Here is a 14,552-nt window from a genome sequence, read left to right as displayed (position 1 = left end):
CCAGAAGTTTATGTAACTCAAAGACTAGGAAGGAAATCACACATTTCCATAAGACCTACCTTACTGACGTGTTAGGTTTCTTTGCTGTAATTAAGTAAATTCAATGAGATAACACTCAGCATTTCATACTAACCACAGCTACGATTGACAGTTATATTTAAAAAAATAAATTTATTACTATTTAATAAATCAGTCTGTTTGGCAGAGAAAATGTTTTAAGATAAGGAATCTATAGAAGAAAAACAGTAAAAGCAATAGCAGGTGACACAGAAGTGGGGAAGCCACAGGTAGGCCCTGCAAAGCCCTGATCTGCAGTTCAGTCCACGATGTCCACCTCTGGCCTGACATAAAAGGGGCAGAGATACCAGTGGGAAAGTTTTGATTCAATGTTCCTGTTAATGCTCTAGCTGAACAAAACATTGATATCCTCTAATTTCTAATTTCTGAGGTGGTAGATGCCCATTTCAACCTTCCTATCAAGCAGCAGGACACAATTAGAGCAGGAGTCTCATTGCAATGAATCGCAGCCAAAACAATGAACGATGTTTCCATGTTGCAGATTTCCATTCAGACAAGCAGAGGTGGGAATGGAAACCACTCCTGGGAGCATCCCCTCACAGCTTGGCTTTTAGATGATGGAAACAGTTTCCCTGATCAACACACACAGCTGAGAGGCGGGGCTGATACGCACATTCATCCTCAAAGCCATAAGTCATAAAGGGAACCAAAGTAAATACGCAGTCCATATTCCAGGGCCTCAGGGACCAAAGTAACATAATATGGGGACAACATATCTTAAATGGCATAATTCTTAGAGGAACCGAAAGTTAACTACGTTTAGATGATCTGAACTTCAGCAGAAGAACTAAACTTTTTGTTTCCATCCTGATCCATTAGTTCACATGCCTCTCTTCTCTCCCAGTCCCAATCCTACAGACACCTCCTCTCATCCTAGACTCAAATAAGCAGGTTCTCTGGTCTGCTCTCGCCTTGCCTTTACCACTATTCCAAAGGGAGCAGCTTTTATGACTGATGGCACACTCCACGCCTGCTTTAAGCACTGATCCCATATAGCTGATCTATTCACTCCTTACCATCCTGCCACCAACCACAGCCCTGTACCAACTGAACAACTGGGGGAAAGGAAAAATCTCTTAATTCTCTCTGCTAAGAAATTACTTTCCACCATCATGGCCACGATGGGAAGAGTGGGGAGTCAGGACAATTTAAGTCGTTCTGTTACCCTGGGCAAGGCACTTCTGTGTCTCAGGCCTCAGTTTCCTCTACTGTAGAATAAGAGCACTGCATCATATCAGAGGTTTTCAGGCGTGCTCCATGGGGCCAGGACGTGGAGTCCTAGAACTGACTGCCAAAGAAAGCGTAGGTGTTGCCAGAGGGCTTTGGGTGGGCCTCTCCCCCACTTAGTCAGCACAGCTCTCAGCTTTTATTTTATAAATAGGTTCTGATTACTTTAAGACAAGGTTCCTCAGATTTAAAAAGTTTGAATACTGGTTAGTGTGGCACTTGATACACATTAGGCACCATATCATTTAGTCAATGAATGAAAACCAAAGGGGCTGACAGCGATTTCTAAGATGCCTTCCAGCTCTGACCTTCTATGGTTTAATGGCTGGTTAACATGAATTATCGTCAAGTGGTAGCCTCCGCCTGTTTGTGAAGGTACTGACACTTCTGCTAGTCCCCTCATTTTGAGAATAAAAGCATGCCATGGGCTGATTCTAGAAAACAATGTCCTGTAGTCACTGGGTACAGGGATTCAAATCAGGGGAAAAAAAAAAATTGTTGGCAAGTAGGAAAAAAGAGGTATATGCTTTAAAGAATACCCAAGTCTGTGTTCTTGCAGAACAGTCCAAATATAAGAATAATGTCAACATAACAGGTTCATAACCAAAACAAGTACCCTTCAAATATAATTAAAGCATAAATAAAAGGGCGAAAATATATCCTACATCTCTTGAAAATTCTCCTGAACACCACCACTGCAAACATCCCAGTTCTGTAGGTAACAGATTAAGACGACTCAGACTCACTCTGTGATCTTGGGGTCCAGGTTGCCAATCCATAACCGGTGCCCTTCCTGCAGGGAACCCTCTGAAAGGATGGATGCGTTCTCCAGGGGAAGAGTTTTGATTTCCGCTTCCATCAATCTCTATGAAAGACTAAAGAAAACGTGAGCATTCATTCAGGCAGGAGAGGAGCGACATTGTGTAAACATGAGACTTCAAGTTCAATTCAACAAACATTTATGCAAGGAGGGCAAGCCCCGGGCAGTTCTTCAAAGACCTCAGTAATTCCACAACCAGGGCCCCAGCACCAGTTCCCTTGGGACAGCTCCTCTGGCAGCCAGAGCACGCAAGAGCTTCCATTTAAGGGGAAAGGGGTGTGGTTCTGTGTGCAGAGACTAAAGTTTTCCTCTTTTGAAGCCAGAGGCCGATGGGGCAGAAGGCCAAAGTCTTTATTACTACATGATACTCCAGTTCAAAAACTGTCACCCAAAATAAGTCTTGGAAACCACCAGAAAGAAAGTCTTAATGGCACTGAGGGAGATGGGTGGGAAAGAGCAGCTATACATCTCTTCATGGAAAAGGCAAGACAGGAAATTTAAAGCCGTAGATACAGGAGTTAGCACTGGGTTTGAAAGCAGGTTGTGTCACTTGGTGAACTGCAGAACATTCTAGGCTTCTGTTCCTTCACATATACTATGACTGGAAATAACAGTTTTTATCTTACAGGGCTGTTGTGAAGAGTAAAGATAACGCATGAAAAATCATTAAACACTGCATCTAACAACAGGAAGCAATCAATAAACGTTCGCTAGTATCGTGTTTAATATTTTGGAAGAGACCAACTTCCTCCTTAATCATTCCAGGTCCATTTACTAGCTGCATAACCTTGTGCAAGCAGATTCACTGAGTTAACACACCCAAAGCATTAAGAACCTCGTATGGCACCTAAGGAGTTGTCAACGAACGTTAGCTTAAATTATTACTAGTCTTCGATCCAGAAATGACTCATCTCACAATCAAAGGAGGAGGATGAGGGTGATGATGGAGACAGTAGTGGCAAAAGAAAAAAACACGGGTGCCAGAAGACCTGGTTTCAAATTCTGGCCTTTCCATTGGAAGTCACTTCTTTCTAAGAGTGTTTCCTCATTTCTACATACTACACCTTGCCCTGCTTGTAACTGAAGGTTGCTGAGAGGACCAAAAAATGAGACGACAGATGTAAAACAGAGCTCTTAACAAGTGTTATCGTGTGGTAGAGCAAGAAAAAAGGGTTGGGAAGATGGCAGGCTGTGCCAGACTTCGAACTCCTTGCTCTAGGAAACATGTTGTGTACTCTGTAACCAGATGTGCCTCAGAGAGTAGTTCTTGCAGGAACTGTCCGAAAAATATCAGGTGACATATATTGACCACTGCCACTACCTCTTACTCATCTCAGCAAAGCCCATGAAGTCCGGTACACAGCGGGCCCTGAGGTAACTGCTAAACACATTTATCTAGCCCGACACACGAGGGTATTCTTCTACCTTTCGCACGCACGTGTTCAATCTGTCCAACTGTGCATGACAAGCGACTGCTAACTGCTAAACCCAGTGCTATGTGCTGAAAACAGAGAAATTAATAAGCTGGTAGTTCCTGCTCTTCCCTCTGGAGACAGAGAAACATGAAAAACACACAGAATCCCAGGAGTAGAAACAGACCAGGAGAAACATTGTGTCTTCTCCCTGCTTTCCTTTCTTCCTATTTTCCTTTTTTTTAAATATATTTTTTAATGTTTTATTTATTTCTAGGAGAGAAGAGAGAGACAGCGTGAGCAAGGGAGGGTCAGAGAGAGATGGAGTCACAGACTGAAACAGGCTCCAGGCTCTGAGCTGGCAGTCAGCACAGAGCCCGACGCGGGGCTCGAACCCACGAACCGCGAGATCATGACCTAAGCGAAAGTTGGACGCTTAACCGACTAAGCCACCCAGGCGCCCCCTTCCTATTTTCCTACAGATCATTCATTCATTCATCCCCGAAAGAAAAACTGAGCCTCTATTTCTAGGCATTGTCCAGGACAGAGCAGTGAACAAATAAGGCCTCTGCACTTGGAATGCTATGTTTGGAAAAGGGGCGAGGCAGTACAAAAACAAGATAAATAAACAAGGTATAAATTAGCCGCAGAGTTGCAAACCCAATTAAGCAAGGTGTTCTGACATGGCAACTGGGATTGACCTGCTTCAGAATTAGTGGAGAGGGAAGGCCTCTCTAAAAAAGGCATTTGCAATGAAGCTTCAATCATTGGACCCCCCTCTCATTGGATCTTGAAATCATTGGATTTTCTCATGTCTGAAAACAGCAATACCAACTACTACTTAATATGACAAGAGGGTAGCATATTTTAGTGGCAAGAGTGAGGGATATGTGGCTGAAAGATCTGTATTCAAATACTGGCTTTTGCACCCGGTTATTGTGTGACTTAAAGTGCCTTTTCAGAAAAGCTCTTCCTAAGAGTAGAGCTCGTTAGTCTCTGTCATAGCCACCTTTTCTTTCCGTATAACGCTCATTCAACGTTATTTACTATTCTATCTTGTGTTTCCCTCACTAGAATGTGAGCTCCTGGAGGGCCCTGCCTATCTATTCTGATCATAGTTCCATTCACAGCATTTAGTACACTGCTTGGTGTTCAATATTAACTGAATGAATGAATGAGGCGCCACTTGGAGCCTCATTTTCTTCTTCCTTTCTAGAATGGACACTATTATCCCTAACTCATGGGTCGCTGAGAGGTTTAAATCAAGAGTGTCTGTGACATTTCAGCACAGGGCCTTTCGTAAAAGTGTAATGAGATCAAGATGGCATGCGACTACCAAAATCTTTTAGGTCTGCAATGGCGACAACCCCCTCGATTAACAGAGTTCACAAAAACGCTGTTCCATCTATCCTCGCAGCTGACCTGCAACCGCCTAGAAGACAGGAATAATCATAATCATACGGAGAATAAGGTCCAGAGAAGCGAAGACACTTGTTCCTAAAGCCAACGGTAACAGCAGGGTCAAGCCTGGAACCCCGGCTCCCGATTCCTGGCCGCGAATTCCCAGATGCGATGGCTCATTCCCCGGATTGTTATTTCCGGGCCAGCGGCGGGACAATCCGGGGCGGGGCCTGAGAAGCCGTCTTGGGTAGGGCGGCCTCCTCTATGAGCCCCTCGCGGGGCCGGGGTTCAGGTGCAAGGGCGCCTCGCGGCCGGACTCACCTCGTGGCCTCGGCGTCGTCCCCTCGGCTCATGCCCCAGAAGCAGGTCCCGACTCCACGGCCCGACGGCCCTCCAGACGCATCCACCTCAACGCCACCGGCTACCAGGCCGTCGGTGACGCGCTACGCCTGCGCCGCCGCGCCGCCCCGTGACGTCATGGCGCCCGCGCCGCCGCCGTCCCTGCGGTCGCGTGGGTCTTTTCCTAGTAGCCTGGGCGATAGCTGGTGAGTGGCCTCTGCACGGCCTCGAGGCGCGCGCTGAATCCGGGTGCCAAAGACCTCCACTCAAGGATCTCTGGGGGACCTTAGGGAGTCTGATCGCCGTCCCATGACCGGTTCCATTGGAGTCCGGCTTGACCTTTAAGGCTGGGGGCGGGACCTGTCGCTTCCGAGAGAGTTTCGTGGGGTGGGGGCGGGGCTCGTCCCCTCAGCTACGAACTTCGTGGATGCAGAGAGGAGGGAGGTTACGCAATAGCTGCTGCTTCTTTGTAGCCCACTATCTGGCAGGAACATTTAGTGTTCAGAACAATCCCGTGGGGGTAGGTATTATTAACCCCCATGATGAAAAAATGGAAGCTCAGAAAAATAACTTTATCAGGGTCGTGTGGCTAGTAAGGGATGGAGCTGAAATTACAAAGCCTCCACTTTTAACCATTACTCTGTGTCTTTCCTCAGCAAACTGTTGTCGTTTCAATAGCTGTTCTCTAGTTACAAAGTATTTCTGCAGCCCTTACCTCATTCGATCTTCCTGGTAACCCTGACAAAGAGTATTGTCATCTACATTTCACCGAGGTGATTGAGGTCCAGAGAGTTTGACCTGAGGTCACAAATCTATGAAGTGCTAGAACCAGGACTCTTTCCCAGGTCTTCTCTAAGTTTGGTGCCTTTTTCCTTTCACTACACTCTATTGCATTTTCCAGAATCTTGGAGAGCTTTATAGTTGGGAGGAATGAAAACCTGAACTCACCCTTCATTTTGTAGTTGAGGAAACACAGTCTAGGTCAGAGAAATGGTTTGGTACAAGTCACGGTGTCAGTCGTAGAGCTGCCACAAAAGCTGTTTGTAATACAGGTGGTTATGAATCTAAAGAGGATTGTTGGCAGGGATAGGAATACTGGGATCTGTACCTTCTAGCTCTTAGGCAAAAGCTCTTTTTCTACCTCTGAAAGTGGGTCATCCTCCTTCGGCTACATCAGAGACATGGTTCTATACTATAGTCATGATACTGTGGATAGTCAGATACTATATAGTCAATTTCTACAAATACCTGTACATGGTTCTGAATTTAGGGAGCATACCCTACTATCTCTATGTGAAAAATCTGGCAAACCAAAAGATGATCGATGCACTATTAGGAAGTAGAGCCCAGCACCTTCAGTCTGAGGCTTAGATTCCAGATCTTGCACCATAATTGTGACCTTGGGCAAGGACTTAATTTCTCTGGACTTTAATTCATGTATTCATCACTCATGTTCAGTGTCTTCGGTATTCAGGGACTGTGCTACACTGGATGTACAGCAGTGAACAATAGAACCATACATAGATCTGTCCTCATAGTGGTTTATAGTCTCAGGGAGGGATGTAGGCAGTGACCAAATAACTTCACAGATATTAGCTGATACAGTTTAAGGGCCACGAAAAAGTATAGGGTGTTAGTGAAAGTGGGCTACAGGACATTTGACCTAGTTGGACTGGAGGAGAGAGCCAAGAAAGGCATCCTCTGAGAAAGTGATGCTTAAGCTGAAATCTGAAAGAAAAATGAGAAGTGGTTCATTAAAGAGGTGGGGGAAGATCATTCCAAGTAGATTCAACTTCAGTATTATGTTTGAAGACCCAGGAGCAGGAGGAATATTCAAGGAAATGAAAAATCATTTTGCTTATTTGTAAAATGTGGGTGTTAATTATGAATCTGGTCATCAGATAATATATGTGAAGTCATTTTATGTACAGTGAGGACCCACATCCATGTTTATAAAAATGTACATATTATAAGCTAATAACAGCTAGATTGTGAGAAGTTGCTGGGAAAATGGATAAGCTAGAACTTTGGGTCCCTTATCTAGTTCTTTCCAAAATTAAAATGCACCTTCTATGGAAAACAGACAAAGACAAGTTTTGAGAACCTTAACTTTGGAAAAACAATATATGCCTCAAGTAGTTTTAAAAAATACTTCAACAGTTTTCAATAATAACGTGAGTAATTGCTCTGAGTGTTTCACATATGTAATAGTATACAGTGTACTGGTTAAGAGTACGGACTCTGGAGCTCGATGGCCTGAAATCTAATCTTGGGCAAATTAGTTATCTGTACCTTTGTTTCTTCATCCATAGAATGGGTATGCTAATAGTACTTATTTCATAGTGATGTCATGAGGCTCAAATGACTTAATGTATGCAGTACAGCACTTAGAATTATTTCTGGCACATAGCTGTATCTCTGTGTTAGCAGTTGTTTCTTTATTAGTGTTGTAATTATCTTTTTAAAGACTCATTAATATCACCACAGTAAAAATGGGATGGAAACTGTAGCTCAGAGAGGCAAAATGATCTATGCAAGGTCACAGAGCCCCTAAGTGTGGGATTCCAGTTCAAGACTGTGTCCAAAGCCCAGATATTTCCTCACATGTTTTTCAGAGTTTAGGTTAATTTTGCTGGTCAATACCTGGGCTCCTGTGACAGTCCCTTTCCTCAACTTTAACTCTTCCATGCTGAACTGTTAATATGCATGTCCTTAAGGTAAAAGGGCCCGAGGGACTGCCTTTATTGACTTCCACTTTGAAATTTCCTGACTTCTGTGCAATTAAAATCTACGCCTAAAACATTTCAGCAATGTGGTTTATTTATAGAGTTGTCTTCCGGTTCACATGTACTGGGTCTGCTTTTGGGTGCTGCATTTTCTGTCAAAGGTTGTTTATTTCTAACCCATTTTGATTTCCTGTTGCTTTGTGGATTGGTATTATGACCTGCAACAGGAACACCAGGAAACCTGTCTTAAACGGAACAGCCAGATTGAGATGCTGTAGATTAAAAAAACAAAAAGACAAAAAAACACATTATTATACAGCCATATTTGGATATAAGTGTGGGTAAGGCATTGGCTATATTAGAAAAATCTAGATTTAGAAACCTCACTTAGAGCCAAATTTTATGAACCATTTTGCCAAAATAGGGCAGAGCTATTAGTTCCGTGCCCTTGGACAGTGACAGTCTCTTTGAGCATCAGTTTCTACATCTGTAAAATGGAGATTATTTTCTTTGTGGCATTATTGGGAGGATCAGACACAGGTAAAGCAAGCAGCCCAGGCCTGACTTCAATTAATAGTAGCTATTGATAATTAAGGAAGAGGAAAGATACCTTTAAAATCCAGATTTGCTTTTACTGACTTCATGCGCTAGTCACTGACATCTAGCATCCCTTGCTATTAAACATTCCAGCAGGAGAAAGAAACCAACTCCATCAGGAGAAATTATTTGCCTTTGTTTCACTCATTTGCTTTTCTTTTAAGAAAATAATAATAATGGTAGCTAGCATTTATTAAATGGGTACTGCATTCCTGGCACTGTGCCAGATGTTTTACATGCATTTACTATCTCAAGATCGGGATTATTTTTCTCATTTTGCAGATGAAGAAAGGGATGCCCAGACAGGTGCAGTAAATTGCCCAAAGTTGAAATTTACATCCAGATCTGACTGACTAGGCTATCTTGTACATTAGTAAAGACATGCACGATTCTTTATCGTGTCTGACCCTTGCATAGAAGTCTTTTTGAAAGGAAAGGTGATAGCTATCAACAGATGCTCTTTTGGGGGTCTCTTGCTCTCAGCTGGGCACTGTGCCAATTATCTTACCTGCATAAACTCATTTATTCTTTCCAACCCTAAGAAAAAACTATAATGATCCCCATTTTGCAGTTAAGGAAAGGAAGGTGCAGAGATGTTCAGGGACGTTTAGTCAGTGGTGGAGCTGGGATTGGATCGCAAGTCTTCCTGGCTGCAAAGTACATGCTTTTTTTCAGTTCTGCTGCATTTACATTTTATTTGTTTAATTTAAAAAATGTTTGTTTAATTTTGAGACCGCGAGAGACAAGAATGCAAGCTGGGCAGGGGCAGACAGAGGGAGACACAGAATATGAAGCAGACTCCAGGCTCTGAGTGGTCAGCACAGAGCTCGATGCAGGGCTCAAACTCACCAACTGTGAGATCATGACCTGAGCCTAAGCTGGACTCTTAACCGATTGAACCACTCAGGTGCCCCTGCATTAACATTTTAGGATGGGATTCTTTTTCTTTTTAATGAGGTGTAGGACTGATTTTCAAAGATAGTAGCTTCCAGGTATTTGATGCTAATTGCTCTTGGTTTTAACTGAGTGATAGCCAGATTCCTGGCAGAAGCTAGCTGTAGGCTCCAGCATCTTTTCATGGTAGGAGACCTTAGAAGTATAATGTATAACTTGTGTTAACACAGAGGAGGGTGGCATTTTCCAGAGCTTTAGTTCTGTAACATGGAAGACCTCAAACCTCAACTGTGCTTCAGACTCACATTAAAGTAAAGTGCATTCTAATTGGTAATCAGTGCATAAGGAACCAAAGAAAATTTTAATTAAATGCTGTCGTGTGAATTTTCCAGTCATTTTATGCCTTTTGAAATGATTTTTTTTTTATTTAAAGTCCTCTTCCAGTGCTCTGCCCTCCCTTTTTATACTATAACTTTATCAAGATTTTTTGCCTTTTCTCACGTAAGGGTTTAATTAGCATCATTGAAGATTTAGGCTGCTGCACATTTACTTAACTCTGTGTTCCCTGTGTACTGTAAGAGGCATTTGGTACAGTGGAAAGAGCCTGGTGATTTGGAGTCCTACAGACTATGGGCAAGTTACTTAAATCTCCATGAGCTTCAATATCTTCCTGTAATATGGGGATAATCGTATTTCCTTGTATGACTGTTGGGAGGAGGTAATATATTTAAATTGCCTAGCACATAGCTTAGTTTGCAGTTGTTACTTGATAATTGGTACAAATTATTTTTTGAGGTTGTAATACAATCTGTTTTACTTAGATCTCTCTCTCTCTCTTTTTTTTTTTTTGTCTTACTCTTTTTAGTGAATGTTCACAAGGATTGTCTTCAGTCATGGCCTTGGGTTTAAGATGCTTCCGCTTGGTCCACCCTGTCTTTTGTAACTCCCTTGCAGCCTTGACCAGACCTGCCTTGGAAGTGACGCCGAAGACAGTGAGTGGCAGACAAAATGACCGTGGGCAATACATGGCCTCACCAGCTGTACCAGTCCGTCATTTTGCTACCAAGAAAGCCAAAGGTAGAGATATATGACCTCTTCACCCTTTTCTTGCATTTAGCCCTTTGAACTGTCTTAGCTGCAAGGGATCTCTGAGATGTACTGAATTTCTCCCCTTGGGAAAGAATGAGGAGATGATGTCTCAGACAGTTCAGTTGATCAGCTTAAAAGATATCACAGGGACAGAGACACTATTCGAACTAAGTCTCTTTCTTTGCCCATTACCAGGTGGCCTCCTATGTTACCAGTGCTCAGAATATACCTGATTTCCTTCTTTTAGTTTTAGAATTAGAGATGTAAGTGCCAAGCAAACCAGAATATTTGCGGCAGAGATCAACATAGTTTCTCCTTATACCAAGCAAGACCTATGTTGGAAGTAAAATTAAAACCAGAAGTTTGTTGGGTGAGGAGGTATTAGAGCCATGGATTTAGATGGATGATCTTAATGGTTTGTGTCATCCAAGAATGAGACTTTGATATGCCGCAGGTCTCAGCTTAAATGTTGCTTCCTCAGGGAAGTCCTCTCTGACCCCTTAGACTGGGTCAGGTCCCTTGTTACGTGCACTCTTGTGCACTGTTATTTTACCTTTGACGTCCTTAGCACAGCACCCATTAATTAATCAATTAATTGTGAGATTAATTCTTGTTTGTTCTATGTCTTCTATGCTGGACCCTATGAGAATAGGGTCTGTGTCTTGTTTAGTACCTAACAGGGCATGACACATAGTATGTATCAAAAAATGCTGTTGAATGAATGAAGGAATGACAGAAAGCACTCCTTAGCACACCGGAAAGCACACATGCTATTTGCAGTGTGGGTCAGGGAGTCCATTCCCAAGGATGGTACTGGAAATACGCTGCTGAGTATTTTTTCCATTGACTTTCCTTTTATGGTTTCATATGGACACTCCCTTTTCTATTAATAGGAAAATTAACAAATTGCTGAAAGAGCATTAATACTTAGAAGATTTATATTTTGTTAATAGTGATAATGGTAACTTTTAATCTGTATGTTGCACTGATTTTTTTTAATTTGCATATTTAATAATTTGATTTTTATTATTATCCATTGGAAGAATTATTATTATGTAATAAAGACATTTTTATAATTATCTGGTGAAGCACAAATCTCACCATTTGCAAATGAGGAAACCGAGGAACCTATGTAAGATGTTTGTCCATGGTCACATCTACATAGTGGCAGAATTAGGAATGAGGGTGGGGTGGGGGTGGGGGGCTCCTGATGCACACATTAACTATAGTATGTAAGCAGCTTTTCATATTTAATTGGCTGCTCAGTTTTTAACTCTTATGATTACCTCTTTAAAAAGTTGGTTGTTTGACTTTTTCTTTTAAATTTATTGGATTCCTTCTGCATTAGGAATGAGAGTCCTTTGTTGACTGTGTATGTTATAGCTGTCTGCTTTGCTTTTTACTTAATGGTATCTTTTGTTGACCATAAGTTTTACTGTGGTCCTATTTTTTTAGTCCTTTCCTTTATCATTTGTACTGTTTGTGCCTTATTTAACTAATCCTTATCTATCCATAGTCATAAAGCTATTCTTCTATATTTTCTTCTAAATATTTTAAAGATTTTTACTTTTCATGGGTTTTGAATCCATATGGAATTTATTTTTGAAGGTGTTGTGAGACTGGGAATCTAGTTTTAAGTTTCTTTTTTGTAATGGGTCATATGTTATGTCAACATCACTTATTCATTTGCCCAGATTTGTAATGCCGCCTCTGTCGCATGTTAAGTGTTTTGTTGATTTTGATTGATTTTGTTGAATTACTTATCTCTTCTTGATCTAAATTCCTTACTCTCTGAATCACTGTCATAAAGCCTTGAATCTAGTGGTACAAATCTTTCCCCTCACCATACACACACACATTTTCTGGCCTTTCATTCTTGTATATGAAATTTATAATCATCTTGTTAGTTTTTCCTCCATAAAGATTTTATACCTTTCTTTGTTCAGCTTTATTTCTGGGGTATTGTCATTTTGGTCACATACATATTTTTTTATGAAATAAATTTTGGGGTTATAACATATATGCAGAATAGTACATACATTCATCCTAAGTAGTTACAGTTGAGAGAATTCTCACAAAGTGAACACAGCCTTATAACCGTCACCCACGTCAAGATATAGAACATCACTCATAAGCTTCCTGCCTGTCCCTTTCAGTTGTCACCCTTTAAGAGATAACCCGTTTTAGGTCGTTAGCCTTACAGGTTAGGTTTTCCCTGTTGGAACTCACTGTAGCTTCTTTCGTGCCTGGCTTCCTCTGATAACAGTGTCTGTGAGATTTGTCCACGTTGTTGCTGCGTGTAGTAGTTGAATGCATTTTTATTTCTTTGCGGCATCCTGCTGAAGGCTTATACCACAACTTGTGTATGCTTTGTTCAGTTTATGGGCATTTGGGTTGCTTCCAGTTTTGAACTGCAAGTAAATAACTCTACTGTGAACATGCCTGTATACGGATTTTGGTGCCCATATATATATATATCTTCTTGTTGCTGTACATATACCAAGAGGTGGGATGGCCGGGTCTTCCGAGGATGCGTATATTCCCTTTCAGCGCATACAGTTCTCCAGAATGGTGGTGCCAGTTTATACTCCTGCGAAAAAGGTGTTAGCTTTCTCTTTTATTTCTAGCCACTCTGATGAATGTGTGGTTTTATCTCATTGTGGTTTTAATTTGTCATTTCTTGATGGGTAATGATGGCGAGCACCTTTACATTTGTTTATTGGCTCTTTGTATATCCTCTTTCCAGGCTTTTGCCCATTAAAAAAACTCAGTTGCTAGGAGTTTCAGTATATTCTAAAGATAAGACTTCTGTCATATGTACATACTGCTGATATGCTTGCCTTTTCAGTCTTTAAATGGTGTTTTGTTTTCAAGTTTTTATTTAAATTCTAGTTAATTAACATATAGTGTAATATTGGTGTCAGGAGTAGAATTTAGTGATTCATCACTTACATTTAATGGTGCCTTTTGATGAATAGAAGTTCTTAATTTTAAGGTAGTCCATTTTATCAGCCTTTACCTTTATGGATAATGCTTTTTTTTTTTTTTTTTTTCCAGTTTAAGAAAAATGACCCTACCTTCAGGTCATGAGTGGATCTATTGTATTATTTTATGGAAGATTTGTTTTTTTTTTAATTCATATCTTTTTTAAAGATAGTATGTTCTGTTTGGTGTTGGTAAACAGGAACACTTTTGGTTATTATAAACTGATCTGATATCTTGCAACCTTGAACTCTTTTATTAGATCTATTATTTGTATATTCTTTTGGATTTTCTGATAATTATGATACCTGTAAATAATGGTATCTCTGTTTTTTCCCTTTCTAATCTATATACTTTTTCTCTCTCCCCTCTCTCCCTTTCTTCCTCCCTCCTCCCTCCCTTCTCTCTTTCTAACCACATTGGCTAGGAACTCTAATATAATTTGAATAAATGTGATGGATGATAGTAGGCATCCTTGTTATATTTCTGACTTTATAAGGAACACTTCTCATATGTTAACATCAAGAATTATGCTTGCTTTATTTTTCAGTAGTCTCTCTTTTAAGAAAATATCTTCTATCCCTATTTTGTTAAGAATTTTTGTTTTGAATGGGCATTAAGTTTTTATCATGTGCTCTTCCTGCATTTATTGAGACGATCATCTATTTTTTAAAATTTTGTAATCTACTAATGGGGTGACTCAACATCAGTAGCTCTTTCTGATGTTAAACCACTTTAGCATTTTTGGTATGAGCCTTGCTTGCTTTTGATATATAGTTTATATGTACATTGCTTGATACATAATCTGTATATATGTTATTGGATTTGGTCTACTAATATTAATTTAGGATTTTTGAGTCTATACCTTTATGTTAGATTAGCCTTAACATAAGTCTCTGATATTGACAGGTATAACTTTCTAGCATTTCCTTGTCCGGTTTAGGTATCAAAACTATATTAGTCTCATGATGTGAGTTGAGGAGTTCA

The 14,552-nt window shown here is 40.9% G+C and overlaps 2 protein-coding genes across 5 annotated transcripts in view; one reads left to right on the top strand and one right to left on the bottom strand.

The window, feature by feature from the left end:
• Window positions 1-5,374, bottom strand: part of RBM18 (RNA binding motif protein 18) — a 21,948-nt gene extending 16,574 nt beyond the window's left edge. The window contains exons 1-2 of one of the 4 annotated variants that reach the window (XM_039234654.1): window positions 5,260-5,374; window positions 2,052-2,180 (exon numbers count right to left, since the gene is read on the bottom strand). In XM_039234654.1, the coding sequence (XP_039090585.1) occupies window positions 2,052-2,164 (113 nt within the window). In that variant the 5' untranslated portion in view covers window positions 2,165-2,180; window positions 5,260-5,374. Of the gene's footprint in view, window positions 1-2,051; window positions 2,181-4,959; window positions 5,173-5,259 lie in introns of those variants that run through there. The other 3 variants (XM_039234655.1, XM_039234656.1, XM_039234657.1) reach the window with 3 other exon arrangements.
• The window catches only part of MRRF (mitochondrial ribosome recycling factor), a 23,362-nt gene continuing 14,077 nt past the window's right edge, over window positions 5,268-14,552 (top strand). The window contains exons 1-2 of the mRNA XM_039234653.1: window positions 5,268-5,483; window positions 10,360-10,571. Coding sequence (XP_039090584.1) covers window positions 5,290-5,483; window positions 10,360-10,571 — 406 coding nt within the window. The 5' untranslated portion in view covers window positions 5,268-5,289. The remainder of the gene's footprint in view (window positions 5,484-10,359; window positions 10,572-14,552) is intronic.

This window comes from Hyaena hyaena, unplaced genomic scaffold (genome assembly GCF_003009895.1).
Source record: "Hyaena hyaena isolate Hyena2069 unplaced genomic scaffold, ASM300989v1 scaffold_90, whole genome shotgun sequence".
Taxonomy (NCBI): Eukaryota; Metazoa; Chordata; class Mammalia; order Carnivora; family Hyaenidae; genus Hyaena; species Hyaena hyaena.
The sequence above is the reverse complement of the archived record's forward strand: the minus strand, read 5'-3'. Positions and strand labels throughout refer to the sequence as shown.